Source organism: Tetrao urogallus (assembly GCF_951394365.1).
Source record: "Tetrao urogallus genome assembly, chromosome: 6".
Taxonomy (NCBI): domain Eukaryota; kingdom Metazoa; phylum Chordata; class Aves; order Galliformes; family Phasianidae; genus Tetrao; species Tetrao urogallus.
In genome coordinates, this window is record NC_136819.1 from 38307229 (window position 1) to 38330231 (window position 23003).

General features: G+C 51.9%; 2 protein-coding genes across 2 annotated transcripts; one reads left to right on the forward strand and one right to left on the reverse strand.

The window, feature by feature from the left end:
* Positions 1–683: 683 nt before the first annotated feature.
* Positions 684–14685, forward strand: DLST (dihydrolipoamide S-succinyltransferase; the record flags this gene model as incomplete). The annotated part of the gene is made up of 15 exons (XM_079537547.1): positions 684–752; positions 4268–4301; positions 5318–5366; positions 6413–6468; positions 6824–6898; positions 7284–7339; positions 8013–8124; positions 8585–8743; positions 8991–9076; positions 9748–9845; positions 11679–11809; positions 12380–12453; positions 13296–13379; positions 13896–14063; positions 14551–14685. The coding sequence occupies 15 exons, from the start codon at positions 684–686 to the stop codon at positions 14683–14685; spliced, it is 1386 nt and encodes a 461-aa protein (XP_079393673.1).
* A 3126-nt stretch (positions 14686–17811) lies between these two features.
* On the reverse strand, positions 17812–21568 carry RPS6KL1 (ribosomal protein S6 kinase like 1; the record flags this gene model as incomplete). The annotated part of the gene is given in 12 exon segments (XM_079537804.1): positions 17812–17946; positions 18008–18103; positions 18341–18423; positions 18567–18656; positions 19326–19838; positions 20087–20219; positions 20707–20754; positions 20857–20949; positions 21037–21237; positions 21240–21455; positions 21459–21476; positions 21479–21568. Coding segments are annotated over 12 exon segments (1716 nt in total).
* Between the last annotated feature and the right edge of the window lie 1435 nt (positions 21569–23003).

Here is a 23003-nt window from a genome sequence, read left to right on the forward strand (position 1 = left end):
TGGAAGTAGGCAGAAAGCAGAAGGTAACTGGGGCACCCTCAGACATTTTCAAAACGTGGACCGTGTCTTAGGAGTGGGACTGGGCACCACTGAAAGAGCCTGGCCCTGTCTTCATTGCATCACATCAGGTCACGCTAGATTCTCTGTGACCTGCTGTATTCCTTTCCAATGAAGCCTACTTAAATCCTTTTGCTTGTTTCTATGTGTGGTCTGTTGTGTTGTTCTTCCCCACACTTATTTCTCTGTAGCTGTGAGGTGACCTCCTTGCCCATTTCTAATCAAGCTGACGTTTGCAGCAGCTCCGATCCTAAGCGAGCCCGACGGCAGGACGCAGCAAGGTGAGCAGAAAGACCGCCAGACCTGCTTCCCTGCAGAAAGCCACACCCGGATTCCACCAACAGTCAGGACCGTGCCCGTGCAGACCCAGGTGAACAGCAGCCCCGGCAGCCCAGCCACACTTCAGAGCCGGACACACGCCCGCCCTACTCGGACAGCGGCAGACCACGCAGCGGCTCCACAGCCGGCCCGCGAGATAGCACCACTTCCCCCGCCCGCAGCTCCCCCGGCACCCGCCACGCCCCGCTCCCCCCCCGCCGGAGCGCTTGGTGCGGCCTTGCGCACTTCCGGCTCTCGCCGGGCCTGCTTCCGGTGTCCGCCCTCCAGCTCCTCCCGCCACCGCCGCGATGCTGCTGCTGTGGCGGTCGCGCTGCTTGGGCCGGGCGCTGGGCCGCTCGGTGCGCACCCTCCGGCAGGTATGGCCCGGTGCGGCCCGCCCGCGGGGAGGGCGAGGGGCGGGCTGCCGCGGCACTTGGGCGGGCGGGCTCGGCGGCGCCAAGGACACCGGGACGCGCACGGCTCGGCCCCGCCACCGCCGCTCCGGGGCGGGGGCACCGCCGGGTGGCGCGGCCGCGGTGTTGAGTCCCGGCGGCTGGGCGGGCTGTCCGCCGTGGCGGAGGCGCCGTGACTGTGAGGGAGCCCTCGGCTCGGCCGCTCCCCTCGGCTCTTCCCTTCTGGCTCTTCCCTTCCTCCCTCCGCGATTCCCTTCTTCTTTGGTGCGGGAATTGCAGGTGGGCTGTTGGCTGTGCCCAGAGTTACGCACACGGATACACGTGTGTACGGTGCACCGTAAGCGGTTTGTAACTGCGTGTGTATGGTTATGTTCGTAACCGTGCTGGTGTATTTGTGGTGACACATTACTTACCGTGCTTGTTTAAGTGGCGTTTTAATAATAGTTATTTTTTTTATCAGCAGTTATGGTGCTGTGTAATTATGCAGAACAGGGAGGAGAGGCAGGTGGAGAATACAGACTTTTTCAAAACCGGTTTGCATGGAGAGAGGCCACAGCTAAACAGCAAGTGGGCAGTGAGTTGTGGTTAGCCTGCTTGAGGTGGAGAAAAAGTGGTAAGCTGAGAGGTGAAAGAGGTAGTAGCAGCTTGACATCTCTTGGAGTAGGGATGTGGGGAGTAAGTGCTGATGTGGAGATAACATGGGGCTTGGGGAAACTGTAGAAAGGAATGCTGGAGCGTGGCAGGCCTCTGCTGCGAGAAGTGAAAACAACAGACGTGGACAAAATTCAGAAGTGTCCAGCTGAATGGAAGAACGGTGAAGTCAGCAAGAAACAGCATGCAAAGGGAGGGGACAGCTGGGTTTAATGCTTAGGAAGAAGGAGGCATCTGTGTTCATACATCAAGTAGAAATCATGCAGGTGCCGCTGAGGCTGCTGCCCCGACAAGTCAGATGCAGTGGCAGAAGGGTGACCCAAGGCAGTCCCAGGAGGACCAAGAGGTTCTGAAGAGGGATGATGTGATGGGCAGCTGTCATTCATTCACACTTTGGCGGTGAAGTCCTCGTGTTTCTCTGGAGAAGAGTTTATTAAGAACTTCCTCCCTCGCTGATCCCCTCCACATGCTACAAGAGCTGTCAGCCTGTTGTCTTAGTAACTGTATCCCGTACCCACTGTGAATTGTTATCTCTCCTATCTTTGCATCTCCCTTGCTGTGCTATATATAATTGTGTTAAAGACGTACGGTGGGTTTTCTGTGTACAGCGTTGCTTTGCATCCATCCTTGCTAGTAAAGCAGCAGCCACAATGCTTTGCAGAAGCCATGGCTGGCAAAATGATTGCTGCTGTCAGAGCTGCTCAGCACTAGGGTCTCACTGTAGCTCTGTGCAATGGGCTTCATGCTCCTGTTGAAGTAGGGTCCTGCCCCGACCTGCTCCCTGTTTCCACCACTGCAGAAGAGGTTTGCAGGCACGCAGGCTGTTGTCTTAGCAGACATACGCTATAGTTGATTTGTGTGTGTGGTGACCTGCTAGAAGGTGACAGCTCCTTGAAGGTGTAGCCTGAGTTGCCACGTGATGGGGTCACTTTCACATAACAGCAGCGTGAAAACAATTCTGAGAAGTCACGTGGAACTGGGGGAAAGTTTTAATCACTTGTGTGAGTCAGTAGCAAATTAGAACAAGACTTGCTTCTCCAAAGGAACACTGCTTCTTTACACTGACCCAGGATGCTAACAGCAGCTGGTGAAACCTACAGTTTTCCTATTTTACCAAAGATCTGACACGTGACACACGTAGCCAGGTGATTTCAGGAACAGGTACAATCACAGCGATTCCTTCAGGGGAAAAAAGGGGTCGGGAAATAAGCTCACGGGGCATCTCTCAGAGCTGCATGTGCTGGCACACTGTGGTTAGGGGTGGGGGCACAGCAGTTCTGCAGAACACAAGGCAGAGAGCATCTCAGTGTCTTTCTTTACAGCTTCTCAGACCGGTAGAGCTCTTCTCTCACTTCTTGCCTAGGGCAAAGCGAAGCGATGCCATTTTTTCTTTATTTTGCAGCAACTGTAGCACACAGGCTTGGCCCTTCTCCTGGAAGAGAGCTGCAGATTTGTTTTCTCACAGCCATTTACTTTAGCACAGACCTTTTAAACTTGTTTTTTTTTTTAACCTTATACTAAGACCTTTACACTGGTTCTGTACTTTTTCTTAATGAATTGCTGTCTGGGATGCTCGGATTACCTTTACAACTTTATAGAGTACCCAGGAAAACATTAAAGGACAGAGGGGAGCTCATATTCCTTGATATTTTATTTGAGATTAACTTCAGTATTATCTGAGACATTACAGAAATTTAGGGGGACTTGACCAGTGCAGGTGCTGGCACGTACTGAGGATCGTGGTGCTTTAGGCACACAACCAGATGGAGTTAGCAGGTTTGTCTTAGTGATCCTGGCTTAGAACTCTACATGAACTGGATCAGTGCTGAGCTGAGGCTAAGCAGTGTAGCACTCAGGATGGTGCAACACCTCTCTCTTCCTCCTCCACATGCCCTGCTGGTTTTGCAGAATCTCGTGTCTAGGATGTTGGGCCCAAGGTGGGCTGCTGCATGGAGTGGTCCTGCAGCTGATGGGCTCTGCCAGATCCCAGCTGGCACAGCAGCCAGGCTGTGCATCCTCAGCACGGCTGATTTGCAGCCATGTCGAGCTGCCCATAGACAATTGAATTGACTGCACATTAATATCTGGGAAGCCAAACCCGTCCTTGAGTTTGGATAATTGATCTGCCAAGGGGCCAATTTCAGAACCATTAAATAGTTTTGATGATGTGAGGTGTTTGTTGAATGTATTTTAGCATGTTATACCACCCAGTCCTGTAGCTGATAAGACACAGGATTAAATATCTCTTTGGTCCCTGATGTTTCTGCTGTCTGTGACGCACATCTACAGAAGTTATTTTGGTATTCAACTGTATCCCATTTTTCTTGCTCTGGTGATACTGAAGTTGGGGTTTCTACATAAACCTCCATCCTGAAACAGACGTTCTGAATGACATCTGATTTTTACCTTCTGTATTTGCTGCTGGATTAGGATGCTTTGAGCTGTTTAAACCATCGTCAATCACATTTCAGTCGTGAGTATAGTGGTATTTTCCTATAGATTGTGAAGAATGTTTTGGTTCTCCAGATCTGCAGGTTTGGTGCCAGTGAAAGGTGGGTCAATGATTACTGGGTATGAAGCAAAAGGTCACAAGGAGGTGGAGTCCCCAGCTCACTGTAGGCAGAAGGAGTTAGGCTGTCGAGGAAAATTCTGACCTTCTGGAGTTCAAAGACCCTATAGCTTTGAACAACCAAGAAAAAGGTGCTATGTGCTAGGTTCTGTGACTGTGGGACTGGTGGAGCCCTTCTGGACCACGTCTCTTAGGAAAACCAAAGCTCCTCTAGGTTGGGGCTGCCTTTTTGCAGTACTGACATTCTTCTCTCTGACAGGGCAACTGTACTCTGGCAAGGCGCTCCCTGTCTGGTAAGTCTTATGTTTTGTATTTAACTTCAAGTTAATCTAGGCAGAGGTGCTTATCTATTGATAATTGGATTTATTAAGAGTTATTTCTATCAATCATACAATGAAGAAACGTGTGCCCATATGAGTGCCTCTCTTGCCTAGTGTAAATGCCACCCAATGCATCCACCCGAGGTAGAGATTTCTCAGTAGCAGTGCTGTATTTCAAGCATTGTAATGCTTACAACATTTGCTGTTGCAAAGACCAGCTCTCTGATAAACTGCTTTGAAAATTTGGGTGAATGTTAACTGAAATGTCAGAGTGAATATGACCACAAAGTCGTCTGGTGTTTAAACTGCATTTTCTCAGAGCTGTGCTACCTTTGTATGGGATTACATCACTTCCCTTTGAGTCTGCTTTGAGAAATGTGTTAAATCTGCTTATCTTTCCTGGCTATAGAATTCCAGTGTTATTAGCTTTCAGTAGGGGATGGTATCAATATTATATTACCTTTCTTAAAGATCAAGTGGAGAAATGCTGCTTCTTTTTGGTGTTGTGTAATTGAGATAATTACATTCTATAATTGCTATACTGATTCTCTTTAAGATCAGTCTGGAAATAGGTCCAGTGCCCTGAAAGAGGCAAAGGACAGGAGTTCAGTAAGTAATAAGAATTGCTGTGTCAGGGCATGTGAGCAGTGTGGCAAGGGGTCACTGATGCCTAGAAAACCCTGAGAAGCTGTGCAAGTATCTTCCCCATTTTGAATTATGAAGCAGACTTGTTCTTGGGTCAGTGGGTGAAGAGAGAAGAGGGGTGGCAGTGACTCACTGCTCTGCCCTGTACCCCATTTTGAAGGCATTTTTCCTCCTTACTGTTCCATGCAATTGTGAGAGTTCTAGAGAGCACCTCTTAGGGGATTGCCACTTTCTCCTGCTAGGAATCCCTTTGTGTTGGTGGGGATAGCTCACCAGCAACTGAGGTTTTAGCAGTTCTGAGGACTGGGTGATGTTCCTGTGGGTAACACCTTTCTCATTCACAGGTGTGGCTGGCAGCCAGGGACTGGCCTACATTGACAGCAGGAAGCTCATGTAAGTATCCATAGGAGAGCTGTGATATGCAGGGGATCTAACCGTGATAACATTTGGAAGCTGGAAGGCAGAATAAAGTCAGCTGTCAGAAAATCTTTGTGCATTTCTGAGGAGCATGGAGGGGAAAAAAAAAAAAATAAAAAGTTGGGTTCTCTGGCTTTTGCAGGTCAGGAACTTTGTATGTTTCAATAAAATAAGGTCTGTCTGGAACCAGATGTCAAGGCAGGATGGGCAGGAATGAAGAGAGCAGTGGTTAAGCAATTTCTTCCCATTGTTCTTATGATTGTGAATGCTCTGTGGTAGCCTCCCAGTAGGATTTCTGTTGGACACATGAAGAGGTGGTCTCCTGCAGGAGGAGTGGGATGGCTCGGGGAGCTCTTGTTCATATGACAAGGTCTGCATTGCTGAGATGGTCTCATCATTTCCACAAATACTTTTTTTTTTTTTTTAACCTTAAGAGTGCATCCAAGAGCTTGATACACTGGTCTGCTTGCACCAAACAGCCTGTGTTAGAGGAAATGCTAAAGCACGTTTGCTTCAAGTTTCCAAATACAGTATCCACAGGTATAAAAAACATCTGTGCCAGCTCCCTGTGAAGAGGAATGGTGGAGGGAAACAGTTGTCTCTTGAATGTTTTGCCGTTGCCATTTTATGGTGCTTTCTCTTCAGACTTTTTTTAGAGGTAAAAAATGGTTCCTGTGATCACATCCTAGGCGTGCAGTAGGCTGAGTAGGTCAGCCTTTTACCAGTATTTAAAACGCAGCAGATATGTTGGGATGTCTCTGTAAATTAAAATTCTGTAGATGTCACTTCACACTGATTTTCTGAGAGCACTACTGAATTGTTTCCATGCTTCTTAGTTGGATTTTTGCCCCTTGATCAGGTAAGTGGGAGTCCTTTTGAACCAATACATTTGAACAGCTGAGCAGCCTTCAGATTAGTTAAACAAGCAAATGTAAATTTTGAGCTTGAGACTGGTGCTGACAGCTTCCACAGGAACTTGCTGCTTATTCTGTGTTCATATCTTATTTTCTTTCTCTCTGCAGAGTAAATAGCTCCAGTGTCTTCACTGTCCGTTACTTCAGAACCACAGCAGTACATAGTAAGTAAAGAGGCAGGAGTCAGTGGGGTGACTCTCATGTTGCCTGTTGCTGTTCTAACAACAGCTGAAGCTGCCTTTTCCACCCTTGGTCTAAATTCATTGCTGTCGCACTTGGTTGGGCACGGAGCCCTAAAGATTTTGTCTGCTTTTTCTGTCACATTGTGACTTACAACTTACAGTCAGGTGAGATTTTCTCTCATGTTCAAATCTTAATCGTTACTGAAGCAAGGAGAAGGTCAGCTGGCTTGAGTGTTTGTGCACTCACTCTCCTGGAGTCCTGGTAACAAGAATGAAGAGGTGCCAAAAGTTTTGAGCTCTGAATGTGTTCAAGTCTATCTGTCTGTCTCTGTCACAGGGGATGACGTGGTTACGGTGAACACCCCAGCTTTTGCAGAGTCAGTCACAGAAGGAGATGTCAGGTGGGAGAAAGGTAAATAGTTGCCTCTTCCCTGCGATTCTCAGTACCATTTCTTCTGCACTGGACAGCTCAGGGATGGACTGTAGTTAACTGGCTGACCATTTTATATTCTTCAGTCTGTGACAAACAAGGCAGTTAAGGTTAATTACAGTTCTCCTGCAGAGTAAGGATTGCAATTACTGCTTCAGTTCCTCTGTCCTGAGTAATGTTGGATGAAGAGAGATGTTTAAACTGGAATTGGACTCTATGCGGTAGATAGTTTGAGTTACACTTTTCTTTAGAACACGTGGAAAACTGGGGTGAAAAAATTCTGGGTTAGTGGGAAACTGCTGTGGGTTAAGAGGGGAGGCTGGAGCACACCTCCTTCCTCACAGTGGTCTTCATATCTATCATTCAGCTGTTGGAGACACAGTGGCGGAAGATGAAGTGGTGTGTGAGATTGAAACAGACAAGGTAGGAGTTCTCTGGACCAAAACGTTTTCTGGTTCTCTAGTGAGTACCTTGTGTGGCTCCTCTCCAGCTGAGCCTGCACATCCTGCCTGTCTCTCTTGCTCCCTTCACAGGGACAGACTTTTCTCCATTTACTATGAAAGCAGGCTGTACCTGAAGTGAGAATTGCTTGATAATTCCTTCCTTCCTCATACACTTGATTAAGAATCAGAGGAGCTGATGTTTGTAGGATCTGTAATTTCACTCCCTCCTGTTAGGGTGCTGTCACCTTGGAAACCTGTGTTTGAACAGGGGAAATCTGCAGAGCAATTTGGTATCTTCAGGCTATTTTAAATTTAACCATTAAGTTTACCCTTTAAAATACTCTTAGGCTTTGAAGCTTGTGCTGAAACTCCCTGCCAAGTTCTTTTTCCAGTGTTGTTGTCAGGAAGATGCTGGCAGTAGGTCAGTTCTGCATTGTACCTTGAAGCAGGAAGATCAGACTATATGATCTATTATCAGCATCTTCCACACTTCTAAGTGTTGGCACAAAACCCTGCTGGAGGGCATGCAAACTGGTGCAGGACAGAGCTGCTCTCTGTGCCAGACTACAATGCATGTGCCTATTGGCATCTTTGCTTGGGCACTCATTCCTCATCCAGTATTTGGGAGAATTTAAAGACTTTCCTTTTTACAGACATCATTGCAAGTTCCAGCCCCAGCAGCTGGTGTGATTGAAGCCCTTTTGGTACCTGATGGTGGCAAAGTGGAAGGGGGGACACCTCTGTTCAAACTCAGGAAAACTGGAGGTAAGTTTGGGGTTTAACTTGCACTTACCTTCCCATTTCAACCAGTTTTTTGGTTGGTTTTTTTTTTGGTTTTTTTTTTTTTTTGAAAACAGTGACGTGCTCAAAAAAAAAAAAAACCAGACAAACGTAATTGCAGTCTTTCTGAGAGGGAAACTTGCCTTTTCCTTATTCTGGAGGAGACTGCAGTACTAAGCTAAAATTATCCGAGAATTCCCCTCACATACCTCCGTTCTTCACCCTCTTTAGTATCCAGTCTTCTGCACAGTGAGGAGATCTAGGGTGTTGATGAGATGAAACACCATGGGATCTACATGGGGTGGCTCCTATCGGTTTATTAGTGTAGAGTGTATAAAGGCAAAATGCTAGAGGATTGACTTCTATCAGGTTGGTTTGGCTCAGAGGTTCCTGGCAGTAGAAGCTGTGGTTGCTCTTATAATAATTGTTCTTCCTTTTCTTTTAGCTGCTCCTGCCAAGGCCAAACCAGCAGCAGCCCCTCCTCCTCCTCCTGCAACACCTGAACCTGTAGCTGCAGCTCCTCCTCCTCCTGCTGCAGCACCAATTCCAACTACAATGCCACCAGTGCCACCTGTGTCAGCTCAGCCCATCGACAGCAAACCAGGTGAGGCAAGAGCCACTTCCTCTTATTTTGAAGCCTCTTCCATGGGGAGTGTTGGTAAAGTTAAAGCCAACAAACTGGCTGTATAGTGGAGGCCTGTCTGGTGAACTCAGCCGTCCCTGAGGCTGCCCAGCCAATGCAAGGCTGCTTAGGCACCCTAAGCAAGTGACTTGAACAGGCGTTCTGTCTCTCAGGCATTGCCCTCAGCCCCTGGTTTTCCTTTTTGACTGATGTCTTCTTTACTCCTCAGTGTCTGCAGTGAAGCCGGCTGCAGCTCCAGTGGCAGCCCCTCCTGGGGAGGCAGTGCCCAGCAAAGGTGCCAGATCTGAGCATAGGGTAAGCTGTGGGAATTGGGGCCTTGCTGGTTCTTCTCTTGCTGGGTGATGACTTGTTTTGGCATAACCTGTGAACTTGCTGAATGAATCTGAATATATCTGTTCACGTTCAACTTGTCAGGGTTGTGACAGATTGGGAAATGCTTTAGATGAGATGACCACTTGGAGGTGGCATGAAGAGAGCCAGGTCTGATCTCACGTTGGTCTTTTCTAGGCAAAAATCTTGTCCTCAGCTCTGCTGACTGAGCACAGACAGCTCCACGAGATCTGCCTGGTCTGTGCACAAGCCCTCAGCAAAGGGCTGAGGGCGCTACAGCTATCTTGTACCTTCTTAAGAAAACTTGATGGAGCAGTCTGCTTTCTCAGCTGTTTTGCTGCTCTTATACTAGCCTTGTGCTGGAAATTTGACTGTACTGGCATTTCTGAGAAACGGGCAGGTCAGAGCAGTTCTACTGTGATGCATTTCAATTCTGCAGTTCAAATGAACTTTTAGTCAAGCTGGGTGACCGATTTCTCAGCTTGCTGTGCTGCTTCTTCAAGGAGACCTGAGGTGAAAACCTTGGACGTTTTACTGGTCAACCAGATAGCAAGAAGGGCCTTATTTGTTTCATGTGTGTTTTGCCTCTTGTGTGAACTTGAGGCAGCTTCTGCTTATTTCTTTTTAATTTTCAGGTGAAAATGAATAGGATGCGTCAGCGTATCGCCCAGCGGCTGAAGGAGGCTCAGAACACTTGTGCCATGCTGACCACTTTCAATGAGATCGATATGAGGTGAGGAGCAGACCTGTTGTTTTTAACCTTTGCTAGTAGAAATACATGAGGGCAGTCATCTTTAAATAGCAGCTGAGACCATGCTGTTTGCATTTGGAAAGGCTAACAGCGTCTTCTGGCACCTCTTCCTTAGACTTTTCCCCGACCTGTGCGTTTTCATCTGAGCTATGCTGGTGTTGCAGCAGGAAGGGTGCATAGCTTCCTGCTGGACTTTCATTCCTCTGGAATCATCCATTGCTTGTTAAAGGGGCAGCCCAGTTCCACATCTATGTGGTTTGTAGTGGAGGACTAGTAGATGTTGAACAGATGAGCATGAGTGAATGCTATCAACTGGACAGTGGCTATTAGGAGACACCAAAAGCACCTGCCAAGTTACTGCTTTTGCAGGTGGGCATATTTGGCCACCCGTGAGGTAGTTCCCCAGAGCTTCTCGCATGAGCATTGCACACGTCTGCAGCCCTTGTTGTCAGATGGTTCAGCTTTCCAGAACAGACCGAGGTCCTTCTCCCTCCCCTCTTGGCAGGTGGGGGTCTTCTTACTCAAGTGCTTGCGTGGACTGAGCACTCTAATGGCTTTGGAAGGTGGGCAGCTTATGTTACAGTGCATTAGGGGGAAATTGTGCCCAAATCAAATTGCCTTTTGAAATCCTATTCCACTCCTTAAGACAAAACATGTAAATATTTGGGTCTCAAAACAATAAGGTTGGCAAAATAGTCTTGATTGGAGGGGAAGTGCTTCAGAGTTATCTCCTCTCTGAGATTCATTGAGGTGTCGCTTTACGCTGGCCTCGGGCTCTCATTGCATCTGGTAATCTGGTTTGGATTGATTGCTGTGCTGACGACTCAAGAGGGTCTGAGCTTGGGCCTCCTGCTTCCCGTTGGGGGTCAGCATCTGAAAGGAGTAAGCCGTAATGAGTCACTTTCATAGCAAACCTTGTCCTCATTGCTGCAGTCCTTGTGTCTTGGGAGGCACTAATGTCTTTGGGCAGTAATCCTAGCCCTAAACAAGGTTAGGTGCAGGAAAACAAACACTGTAAACCACAGAGACCCCTGCTCCTTGCTGACACCGTCTCTTCAAAGACTTAAGGTCTCTGGAATCAGGAGAGATGAATCAAGCAATTCCACAGCATCTGTATTAGCCTAGAATAGGCAGAGCTCATTTCTTTTTGTAAACATTCTCATCTCTGATAGTCATAAGCAGGGAGGGAACAGGAGTTACCTGCTTGAAGGCTGTGGCAGAGCTGGCACTTGGCTTCATAGCATCTGGGAACAATTCTTTCATATTCATTCAATTCCCGAAGTCAAAGAGTGGGGCTTCAGAGATGTCATTGCACTGGCTAGTGCTGGGCTTGTGGAATGGTTGAAGTCTTCTACCTCTATCATTACCTGCATCTTTTCTTCTTTTGGCATTTTTTTCCTGTGTTTTTCATTCTTCCAGATGCATCTGGGCTGACCCTGGATTTGCTTTCTGCAGTGCCACACTGCAGTGGTGGCTCCAGAGTTTCAGCAGAAGTATTTGCAGCTTTATCAGGTCTTAGCAGGAAATATGCCATGCCACATCTTGCTTTTGTGCCTGGCAGCACAAGCCTTGTAAACCTATCCTGTTGAGGTTAGGATCCAGAAGCAGTTCCCGTTAGATCTTTTGGCAGGGGCTTTGGAGCAACCATCAGCCCATTTCATCTACACCTCTTAAAGGATTTTTCAGGACACTGGAAGTTTGCCAGTTGGTAGTGCAAGTTTGCAGTCCTTGGGATGGCACTGAGATCTGTTACAGAGTGAGGAAATGGCATTTTCCTGGACTCCCTGCTGACCACTGTTGTAACATGTTTTGCAGCAACATCCGGGAGATGAGAGCTGTACACAAGGATCCTTTCATGAAAAAGCACAACCTGAAATTAGGTTTCATGTCAGCTTTTGTGAAAGCTTCAGCTTTCGCTCTGCAGGACCAGCCTGTTGTGAATGCAGGTGAGTGGTGATCCTCACTGTGAGTCACATATCTTACCAGTGAATGTGCCAGAGTGGGCAAAAGCAGGTGGCCCAGTCCATGGCAGGGCTGTTGGCATGGATAAGCAAGTCAAATCCAAGGTGAAGAGAGGACAAAGTCCTTCAGGCTGTTGCTGATGTTGCTAATGCCACTTATGTAGGTAAAGTACGTGTTGCCAAATGTCCTATTAGCAAGGGTGGCTGGGGCTGGGGCTGTGAGTGCTAGATGTCTTAGCCCAAAGAAAGCTGAGCCTGCTGCTTGGTGTAGTTGCTGTAGGTGCAGTGCAGTTCCTGGTGAGTGTCAGAGGTGTTTGCTCAAATCCAGAGGAGGAGAGTAATCAAGGCAATGTCTGAGTGGCACTGACCTCTATGTGCTATGATTCCTTTCTGTATGTCCTGATACTTCTCCCATAGAAGCAGTGAGGACACACTTTCTATAGTTGAGCAAGTTGTTATAATTTGTGGCTATTTCTGGCCTGTTAAGCTTTTGATCTTTGGGTACTGCATGTATAACGTGCCTTTTTCTTTTCTTTTTTTTTTTTTTTCTTTTAGTAATTGATGACACGACCAAAGAGATTGTGTACAGGGACTATGTGGACATCAGTGTAGCTGTAGCAACTCCCCGGGTAGGTACCTTAGGTGCTCTGCGCATGGTTCCTGTAGCCTTGGGTCTGGGATGGTCATATGCTTTGAGCCAACACAGCTTGCAGCAGAATCTTACTGATGGGACTGCTTATCTAGATGAGACATCTGATGTATTGTGGACTGCTGAGGTGGGTTCTGGGAGAAGGTGGAGGACAAAGAACATTTTGCCACTGTGCTTAAATGTGTAGTAACAGGGTCAATAAAGATCTTGGTGGTGGTCGAGTAGGGCCAAGTTAGAGAAACCTGTTTTTCTTGCACTTGTGAGAATATGGCATGGACACTAAAAGCTTTGTATGTTCTGACTAACTCTGCTGTTTTGTCCCACCATTTCTGTAAATCATATTCCTGCTCAAAACAGGTGTTCCTGCAGAAGGGAGAGTATGGGATGGAACTCATGCTGAATTAGTTCTTTCCATTGTAAGACAGAGGTCTGGCCAGGACTGAAGTTCTGTCATTGCTCTCAAAGTCTAGGGGAGCTCCCACATGTAGGGACTCTGTTCTTCTCACAGAGAAAGAGATGACAGCTGCCCAGTGCCTCACTCACTGTGGTGGATGTGGCCTGGGGATACGGACAGTCCTGGCTGAATTTATATGACGGGTTTATAGGCAAAGACAATGTTTCATTCACCGTACGGGGCCTTTGTGGGTGCCATGCCAGGTTTTCTGGCAGGCTGACAGAATGTGAGGCAGCTGTGCCAACCACCTGCTGTGGGCTGAGCAGGAGGCAGGAGTGGTGCTGGGTTGGGCCAGGCTCCTGCCCAATAGTGGTTATCTACTTGTCACTGCCATTAATTTGCTGATTGTGCACTTTGCTTCTTCCTAGGGTCTTGTGGTCCCTGTCGTTAGGAATGTAGAAAATATGAACTTTGCTGACATAGAGCGAGCTATCTATGAGTTGGGGGAAAAGGTAAGAAAAGCTGGAGGTGTTCTTGGAAAAGATTGGGAGGGTGCTGGATAGGCATGAATTGATTTAGTCCCCTTGTGGCATCGTCTCTGACCTCTGACACATGGAGTTATGTTGTAGGGAACGATCCAGTTACAGCTGTAGCTGTGCCCATGGCTTACAGGACAGACCTATCTACTTGCTGCCCTTCCAGAAGACTTCCCACTATGTATTAGTGATATGCTGTGTCTTCACCATTCCTTTTGGAGGCCGAGGCTGAACTGCCCTGGGATAAGTCCCTCTTATCTGTTTCCTGCACAAGCAGGATTTGGAATCAAAGGCAAAAAAAATCTTCCGCAAAGACAGCAAATATTTGAGTCTTAAAACAGAATGCATTTTCAAGTAATTGATGCTGGTTTTCAGTTGAACAAATAAGTGAAGCTCTGGCCATCAGCATTTGTTGAGAGGCTGAACGTTCAAACCCTTGTCCTTTGTCATTTGTGGTCTGAGTGGCTTTCTGAGACCTTACCTTTCCTCTAGGCACGGAAGAACGAACTGGCTATCGAAGACATGGATGGTGGCACTTTCACAATCAGCAATGGAGGGGTTTTCGGGTCACTCTTTGGGACACCTATCATCAACCCACCGCAGTCTGCTATCTTAGGCATGCATGCCATCTTTGACAGGCCTGTGGCTGTGGGAGGCAAGGTAAGTGGAGCTGCACAGGAGATTTCAGTGAGTAGAGAGGAGTGCTCCGTGGGATGAGGATCATGCCCGGTACGCTGTTTCTAGGGAGGGTGATGTCGCTTTCTGAAAGGCTTCACTGTGACGGAGGAGCAGAGACTGAAAGATGAAAGGGCAACTTTGCTGGCACTGGTACTTGCCTGAGATGTGCAGAGAGCCTTGCCCAAATTGAAAGGGACGCAACTGAATAACTGCTAGGGTGTGGAAAGGAGGAAGGGGCTGCAGTCTCCGTGATAGAGAGCAGCTCCAGAGAAGGGACCAAGCGTTGTGCAGTGCAGGCCACGCTAGTGCTGGTGCCTGGGTTGAATGAACGGTGTGAATTGTGCCATGCGGTGTTCCGAGCCCCTGATTCAGGACAGGAGAATGCCAGGTCTTCCCTAGATTGAGAGGAGGGTATCCTGCAGGCAGCAGGGCTGAGCTCGCTAATACCCGTCTTGTTCTCCCCCTTCAGATCGAGATCCGGCCCATGATGTACGTGGCACTGACCTACGATCACCGGCTGATTGATGGCAGAGAGGCAGTGACTTTCCTGCGCAAGATCAAGGCAGCGGTGGAGGATCCCCGCGTGCTGCTACTCGACCTGTAGAGCAGTCACACCCCCCACACAACCCACCCAGGGCATAGACGCAGCACCAGCAGGGGCGCAACGCAGGGCATTCAGGGACTGGCTGGGGTCATTCCAGTCTCCCTCCCACCCCTGAGATCAGAGATGTCCCAGAGGGAACTGGGAGGATAGCTCCTACCTCCTTTCCTGTTCTGTTTAACGGATGGTTCAGCCTCTCACTAGGATTGCCGTGCAGTGGGCCGACCGCTGAACGGCACTGCCTTTTTGGAGCCATCTGTGTGGCATCCTCTCCCTCACGGCACCAAACTCTCACCTCTAGCTTGTCCAATACCACTGGAAAGTGCTTGCTGCTGTTGTGCTAGGGTATCCTTTTCTGCCACTCCAGGGTGGGTTCAGCTTTATTTCCTAGCACTGAGGTTCTGGGAGGGGAGGGAGAGGAAAGGCTACCGTTCTGTCCCCGTTTTGCTTGAAAATATATCACACTCATCTGCCTTGCAAGGGCAGCCTGGGTTCCCCCAGGCCAATTGCAGCAGAGTTTTTGATCAGAGCAGTGCTGAGGTAGGTGTTGTGCCCCTGGCAGTGCTCTAATTACACTCCCTCCACGGACTGGAATGCAGTGGTTGCATCTCCCCTGCTTTTCCTTGGAGATCATCTGTCTCTCTCTAGCCTGGCCACTGAGACATGAATGTTCCTGGCCAAGTAGGCAGAGCCCATGATCCCTGTGGAGGCAGCACTGTTCCTGGGGATGGGAGGCCACCCTTTCACCATGACATGCCCAACACTAGGCTAAGAAACAGCCCGCAGCAGCTGTCCTTGAATCACAGCGTACTGATGGATGGGTCTGCGTGTGAGGGCTTGGCCTGCTACCAGCAGAGAGCTGCGGGGGGGGAAGGGAGGGCTGGTCTGCAAGTGTAATGTATATCCCAGCCCAAGGCTGCTGGTTTTGGGGGGAGGGGGGACAGTCCTTTATCTGATAGCGCACACATGTAATGGGGAGTGAGGGGGTTGCTAGTGCCTGCAGAGTCTATTACTCTTACCCTCTACACTGAACTTGTAACTAAAATATTTAACACAGCGGATTTTAAATGAAATAAAACTGGTCAACAACTGCAAGGTGGGCTGTGTTTGGGGAGGTAGTTCCTGAGAGAGGCCTTGGGCATTGGCAGCCTCTGTAGCACAGCATGAACAGCCTGTTCTCTGGGAGTGAGAGGAAGGGAACTGGAGCTGGGTCTTTCCGTGGTGATAGTAAATGGAAGTTTCTCTGGCTCTGAACTCTCCTGTTCTCAAATCCTCTGGCATAGAACTGTCTCTTACCAGAAAATACGAGAAAGCATCTTTTTCCATATTTCTGGCTATCGACAGCAAAGAAAGTCCAGCATTTTCTAAGTGGTGTGATGGCCAAGAACGAGAACTGGGACAAGCTCTCAGTATGGTTCTGGAACCAGGTTGGTTTTCCCTGGTAGAACAGGGGTTGTAAATTGTGGAAGTGAGAAAAAGGGTATTAACGGTTGCGCAGGCAAGAAATGTAAACCGAAAGTTGCTTCTCGTTACGGGCACTGAGGGCATTTCTCTAAGGAGCTGTCTGTCTTGGAACATTAAGAAACCATTCCTGGATTGTGGTAGGGGTTTCCCATCTCTGACATAAGCTTCAGAGAATAGTTTGCCTTTACCAGCTATGAGTAAAGGCAGTCTCTTCTGAGAGAAAACTATTGCACGCACAGCTGCAATGCTGATGAGAGAATTTTCTAGTACTTGTTCCTACTGCTTCCTGGCAGCTAAGGAGAAATAGATGTGTGGCATCAGCTTTCCTTTGTGCCTGACTGAGATAGGTCAGGAGAGAAGGGGGGGAGGAAAAACCCAAACCCTATGCTATGAGAAGACCAGCGTGGTCAGCTGCTGTTGCAAAACCAAACAGAGTGAAAGAGAAGGTTCTGATTTTAAAAATGCTTTCCATGCACCTTCAGAATACAGCAAGGCATCCGTACCTGTGTACATGAAGCTGTATTCCGTTTAGAGTGTAGCCTTTGAACCCCACAGGCTCTTACACCAATCCAGGGCAACCTGGTTGATTGAATTTGCCTCGCTGCAGCTTGCTGTAGGAGGCTCGAGCAGCTGCTGTGCTTGGAGCTTCGTTTTCTGTGACCTTTCTGGGTGACTGCGAAGGTGCTGCGTGGCAAGGGTGCTGGGGCAGAGGTGCCAGCTGTGGGGTCGGTGCTGCTGAGCCCCGCTGCATCGCAGCACTCCAGCCGCGTCGCTGCAGCAGGAGCTCAGCTTCTCCCGGATTCTGCTTCCCTCTGGTGGCCGAGCCCTGCTGCTGCCGCCAAGATGAGAGGGGCTGGGAGAGGAGCAGGGTGTTGCAGCTGGCGACAGCCAGGGTCGGAACCAGCAGCCGCAGCAGTGCTTCACTGCTGTCAGGAGCTCATTAGTACTGGGGAAGCTTGGGCAGTGGGAGGTTACTGGGAGGGGAGGATCAGAAGTACACTGCTGGCGATGCTAGATACTCCTTTGGTCCAGAGGTACTGTGATTCTCAACAAGTCAAGCTGTGCTAATTCTCATCAGTCGTCATAAAATCATAGAACAGTTTGGGTTGAGTGCTGACTCAGAAACAGAAGGACACTTCTGCAAGCAGTCACATGTGGTTTATTCTTTTCACAGAGCTGGGAGTAGAAGAGCCAGGGGCTCCATCCCACCCCTGACCTGCAGCAGGCATTACCACACACGCAGCTGGTGAATGGCACAGAGCACAGGCTCAGGCACCAGCCAGCAGAGTCCCAGGGAGACACAACTGGAAGCCACAAAAAATAACAGGGACATCAACTGCAGCAGCAGCAGAAATAAAACCAGAGGGAAGAAACCCCATGGCACTGTGCTAAGCAGTGGGCCGTGGCCTCTCCTCAGTGGCTGAAAAGGGTGGTACATATGAGGTTTAGGGTATAGACTCCATCCCAAGCAGGGAGGTCCTAATGGAAGAACCCTCAGCCTCCCCTTGAAGATGCTAGCAAGCGTAGGCAGCAACAGAAGATTTGTGGCCACAAAACCTTGTATGTGCCCTCCCCCTTTACAAGCAGGCCTCCCACCACTGCAGGCAGAAGAGCCAAGTGGGTTCACAGGCTTTGGGTAGGACGCAGCCCCTCGAGCTCCCCTGCTTAGCCCACCAGCTTGCTCCAAGAGATGGTGCTGAAGAAAGAGTGGGACTTGAGCTTGGAGATTCCACCTCCTCCTGCACCCAAACGCTGTTTGGGGTTGTGCTGCAGGAGCTGCAGAGAAACATAGGAGATTAGCTGGGGAAGATGGGTGCACTGGGAAAGCTGCCTAGGCTTGACTTGGCTCTTCAGCCTTTACCTGAGTAAGTAGTGATGTAGCTGCCAGGCTGAGACCCTCGGGCAGAAGCAGCTGTGTGTGAGGGTAGATCCCTGTTGGATGGCTTTGGAACAGAGGCTGTAGGAGGCAGAGGGTGACAGTGAGCAGCTGCACTGATCAGAGCAGTAACACCCTGCTGAGCCTTCAGTACCACCCACTCCCATCCCAGCGTGGCAGGTTAAAATCCAAGGCTCTCAGCTCACAGGGCACTAGGAACCACACTCCTGGAACACTGCAGCAGGGGGCCAGTGCTGGAATGCAGCCCCTTGCACTGTTGTGTCCCGTGTGCCCCATCCCAGCCCCACTGCTTCTTACCACTCCAGTCAGCAGCTCGTACAGCAGTGACCCAAAGCTCCAGCAGTCCGCTGCTTCAGTCGGCTCTGTGGTGCCCCCCACTTCTGCAGAAAGAGCCAGTGAGGGACTTGGGCTGGCAGTAAGGAGCTGGGCCTGGGCAGCAGCCCCGAGGCTGTTACACGGTAGGCCTGCGTGCAGCTGGCCTTCCCCCCGATCAGTAGCACTGGGCAGAGGATGTGAGCCTTACCTGGGGCACTGTACAGCTGCTCCAGTGCTTGGCTGCAGTACTGTGGCTCTACCTCTGTCCACTGGCCAAAGAAGGTGAGACGGATGTGACCTGAAGGCCAGCACCAAAGAGGTTAAGACAAAATTGGCAGAGCACAAAGCCAAGGCCCAGCCACTCAGCTGGCAATAAGCCCTTACTGGGGACAGCTGGGACACACGGCCTCTGCTGTGCCCTGAGTGCAGGGACACTGAGCATCCCCTGCTGAGAGCAGGCTGCTTAGATGGGGGCTAGTCCATGGACCTTGGAGCAGGCAGCAATGAGGAGCACAGCAGAAGAGGAAGGCCAACTTTCCCCTTGCAAAATTCTGATTTTTGTTCCTAAGCATTTTGTGGCTCTTCAGTTTGCCTCAAACTTTTCCAGCTGCCCAGGGAGGTACCCATGACTTGAAGCAAATGGCAGGCTCAAGGAACCCTGGGTCACAAGTACAACCTGGGTAAAAGGGCAGTTCCACCAACCTCAAATACTGCTCAGCTGCTCCCAACTTCCCTGTGCCAGGATCTCCCAGGCAGACAGGTCCACACAGGAGCGGAAGCAGCATATTCCTGCAGCCATGTTCCCTCTAGACACACCTCTCATAATAACCTCTTGGAAGTCTCAGATCATGCTTTCAGGCTCAGACAAACCTCCCCATCTTCCCACCACAACAGGCTCAGGAAGCCTGAGACTCCTGGCAATTGGGTGAGCAGCCATCTTCCAGCCCAGTGGCCAGCCTCCACCTACCAGCTGTATCCAGCAGCAGGTTCCTGGGATTGAGGTCCCGGCACAACACACCCTGTTGGTGAAGCCCCTCTATGGCCAAGAGGATTTCTGCTGCCCACATCTGCACCTGCTCCTCCTTCACAGCCCAGGCCGTGCGGCCGTGCCCCCAGGCAGCCGGAGCCCTGCAGAGTCCCGATGGGGCTGGAGCACAACCACGGGTCAGACTGGCAGTCTGGCCACTGAGAGCCCTGGGCTCATGCTGAGCTGTTCTTGCCAACATGCAGCCCTTGGCCTCGCCAGTGGTCACAGAGCTCTGGGTGTGGAAGACCAGACCCTGCTCGCAGAGGCTGGGGCTGGGAGTGAATGCAGCTTGGTTGGAGGAGCCCTGGCTGCTCCCTTTGGTGCTGTCCTCGCTGTTCTCTCCCCCATGGCCCTGCAGGGCTGGGGGGACTGCAGTACACAGGGAACCAGAGCTGGGGGAAGGGCCCTGCTGAGAGCGGTACTTGGCACGCAGGTGGGACCACAGTGTCTCCCCTGGAAAGCAAAGAAGAAGAAGCGATGGGGCACAAAGCAAGACAGGTACCACACCACGCACCCCATCATCTCCCCATCTGCCATCCCCTCTCTTTGGTCTGATCTCAAACCCATTGCGTAGCCTCTTCATCTCTAACCATACATCCTCCTGAGAAGGGCTGCGCCAGCAGATAAGGCAGACCTAACCCACGGAGACACAGCTGATGCGTTAAGGCCGGGGAAGGAGCGGGAGGCAGCGCTGCACTCACCCTGCACGTGCTCCAGGTGCAGGAAGATGGAGTCCTCACTTGTGTAGTAGCACAGCAGCTTCACCATAAAGGGGACGCCATGTGGGATGATGGTCTGGCGGGTGCGGGTCTCCACGAAGGACTTGGGGAGGCTCTGAGGAGGTAGAGTACAGGTCACTGGGGGTTACAGGTGGAAGGTGTGAGCTTCCCAGGCCCTGTCAGGACAGGACCCAGCCAAGAGGGCTGTGGCAGCATGCCAAAGTCCTTTATTTATAGGGGACTATTGTGTTCCAAGGGTGCTGGAAGTGCCCGCCACCTGTGCTGGGCACACCATGCGTGTGACCCACCACTGCTTTCAGGGCAGAACGCGAGGCGAAGCCTGGGCCACCGTCGCAAGGCTAAGGCCCAGTGGAGAAGCAAACAGATGAAGAGGACCTCTTCCCTCCTGCTCACAGGAGGCGGCTGAGAGGGGTAAGCAGACAACTGCAGATCGGGAAGGCTCCAGAGGAGGCTCCTCGAGCCGCTCTTTACTGAGCCGCACGACAAAGGAGCTGAGGAGCACCGACCACTCGGCCCTACGTGCTGCAGGACCCCGGGCCACTACGGGATGGAGGCGGGGGAAGCCCGGAGCCGTTACCCACCTTCAGGATGAAGGTCCTGCCGGTTGCCGGGTCCTGCACTACCTGCACCTGCGGGAAGCGTACGGCACCGTTCAGACGCGGTGACCGCTCGCACCCAGAGCCACCAGGGCGGGCCGGGACCCCCGCACCCCTCTCGCGCTCCGGCCTCACCTTGTCGATGAGCGCCAGCACCCGGCACCGCCGCAGGTTGTCCACCGCCGAGCGCAGCGTCCTGACGGGCCGCAGGCGGAGGCTGCTGTACCCCTGCGGGCGGGGAGAACCGGGGTGAGGGACCCACCGCCACGCGTCACCCGGACGGGGACGAGGGCGCGGCCCCCGCTCGGGGCTCACCGTGCCGCCGGGGCTGCCATCGCCCAGCGCCCGCTGCAGGTGGCAGGTGAAGATCTCCTCGGCGCGCCGCAGGTACTGCGTGATCTTCCGCTTCACGGCCTCGCGCCGCTCCCGGTTGGGTTCCACTGAGGGCGGAGGGCGGTGTGAGAGGGCGGCGGCCCCGCCCGGACCCTCCGGACTCCGCACCGCGCCCCCTCCCCCCCGCGCCCGCGCCCGCGCCCGCGCCCCTCACCCTGCACGCCGCGCAGCAGCACGTCCACGCCGTTCTGGTAGTGGTTGAAGGCCTCCTCGTAGTCCTCGCTGACGTCTCGCTCCAGCGCCAGCCGTAGCTGCCGCGCCGCCTCCACCAGGTAGTCCCGGCCCGGCCGGCTCATGGGGCCCGGGGGCGCGGGGCCGCGGCGCGGGGCTCGGGCATCCTCCTACCCCCCGCCCCGCCCCGCCCCGCCCCGCCCCGCCCCGCCGGGGCTGCGCGCGGCCGCCTCGGGATCCGCGTTCGGCAGGAGCGCGCCCGGCGGCGGCCCCGCCCGCCCATTGGCCGCGGGTGAGATCATCGCGGCGCGGGAACGCGCGGGGGGCTCCCACCGTCGCACCGGTGGGGCGGGTGCGCGCGGAGCTCCGCGGCGCTGGAGTCCGAGGGTCCTCAGCGGCTGCCTGGGAGCCGGTGAAAGCCCCAGACCTCCGGAGGCTGCCGCTGTCGGATCGTGCGCGGCGCCGGGGGAAGCGGGGAGCTTCCCGGCACGCCGGGACGGGATCCGCTGTCGCCACAACGGCTACGCCCCACAGCACGCGGTCGTGTAGCCCCGCTGCAGCCCGCTCCTAGCCGACACTCCGTCCCCGCTGACCCTCCCGCCGCAGCCCGGCCCTGCAGGCCTCCTTAAACAAACCTTTGCTCAGCAGCACCGGGAGCCTCCACGAGCCAGAGGCACCGATAGCGCCGTGGGGTCCCGCTGCTTCCCCAGGGCCCTACCGGCTGCAGCGTGCACGGCCCGGCCTCCCCTCACCCGCAGGGGTAAGGCACGGCCCGGGATAGGCGAGCTGGGTGCCCGGCCGTCTTACCTGGCCAGCAGAAGGGCAAGGGAAACATTAGGCTGTTGCACTTGTTGTGGGGCTCCGGGTTTTTAACCCCAATAATCATACCTGACAGGCTTTTAAATTAATTAACAGTCTTGTTTTTACATAGTTTCATTCTCAAAGGTCATAAAACTACCATGGCGAAAGTTTTACTGTTACAAAGGATGCAAGGCCATCAGGGCCATCCCTCAGCACTGCCGGTGGCTCCTGCTGCTCACAGCACCTCTGGGCCTGCTGAACGGGCACACAGCGCAGCAAGCTGCCCGCACCAGGACCCCCACCTAGCACTATCAGACCTGAGAAGGCTGCCCCAAATCTCCTATCCATGCTGCAGCCCTCTCTGACTACCCAGCACAGGATAAGCCATATCTCTCCTCAGCTGAGAGCAGCAGCTGAGCCATCACACAGCCGCTTCAGGTCTGTAGAAATACACCCCCAGCTGTGGCTTGTCAGGGGCTGCCAAAGCTGAGCGAGCTCTAGTCAGCTCCACACTCGCGAAGAGGGTGGTTGAATGCAGGACTGGGCCTAGGAACTTCAGTGCCATCAGTTCCCCATTTTGTCCTTAGGGTCTGTGTGCTGATGAAGGGTACAGAAGAGCACAGAATGCATGTAGCAGCCAGATCCAACACTGGGGGTGGAATGGAGGAGTCCCAGGGGCAGTGCTTAAGGTAAGCAGGAACCAGGGTGTGGGCTGTCCATGGCCCTGGCTGAAGTGCCATCATGGCCCCAGGGAGGAGCCCCCAGCCCTTTCTCCACTACCGGGGCAAACAGAAAATGAGTGCCTGTAGCTCCCCAGACTGGGGATGATAGTCCCCTGCCCATACCAGTGTGTTCCCAGTAACAGACAATGCTACAGTGCCAGATGAATGGAGTACATTTCTTGGATAGGAAAGCCC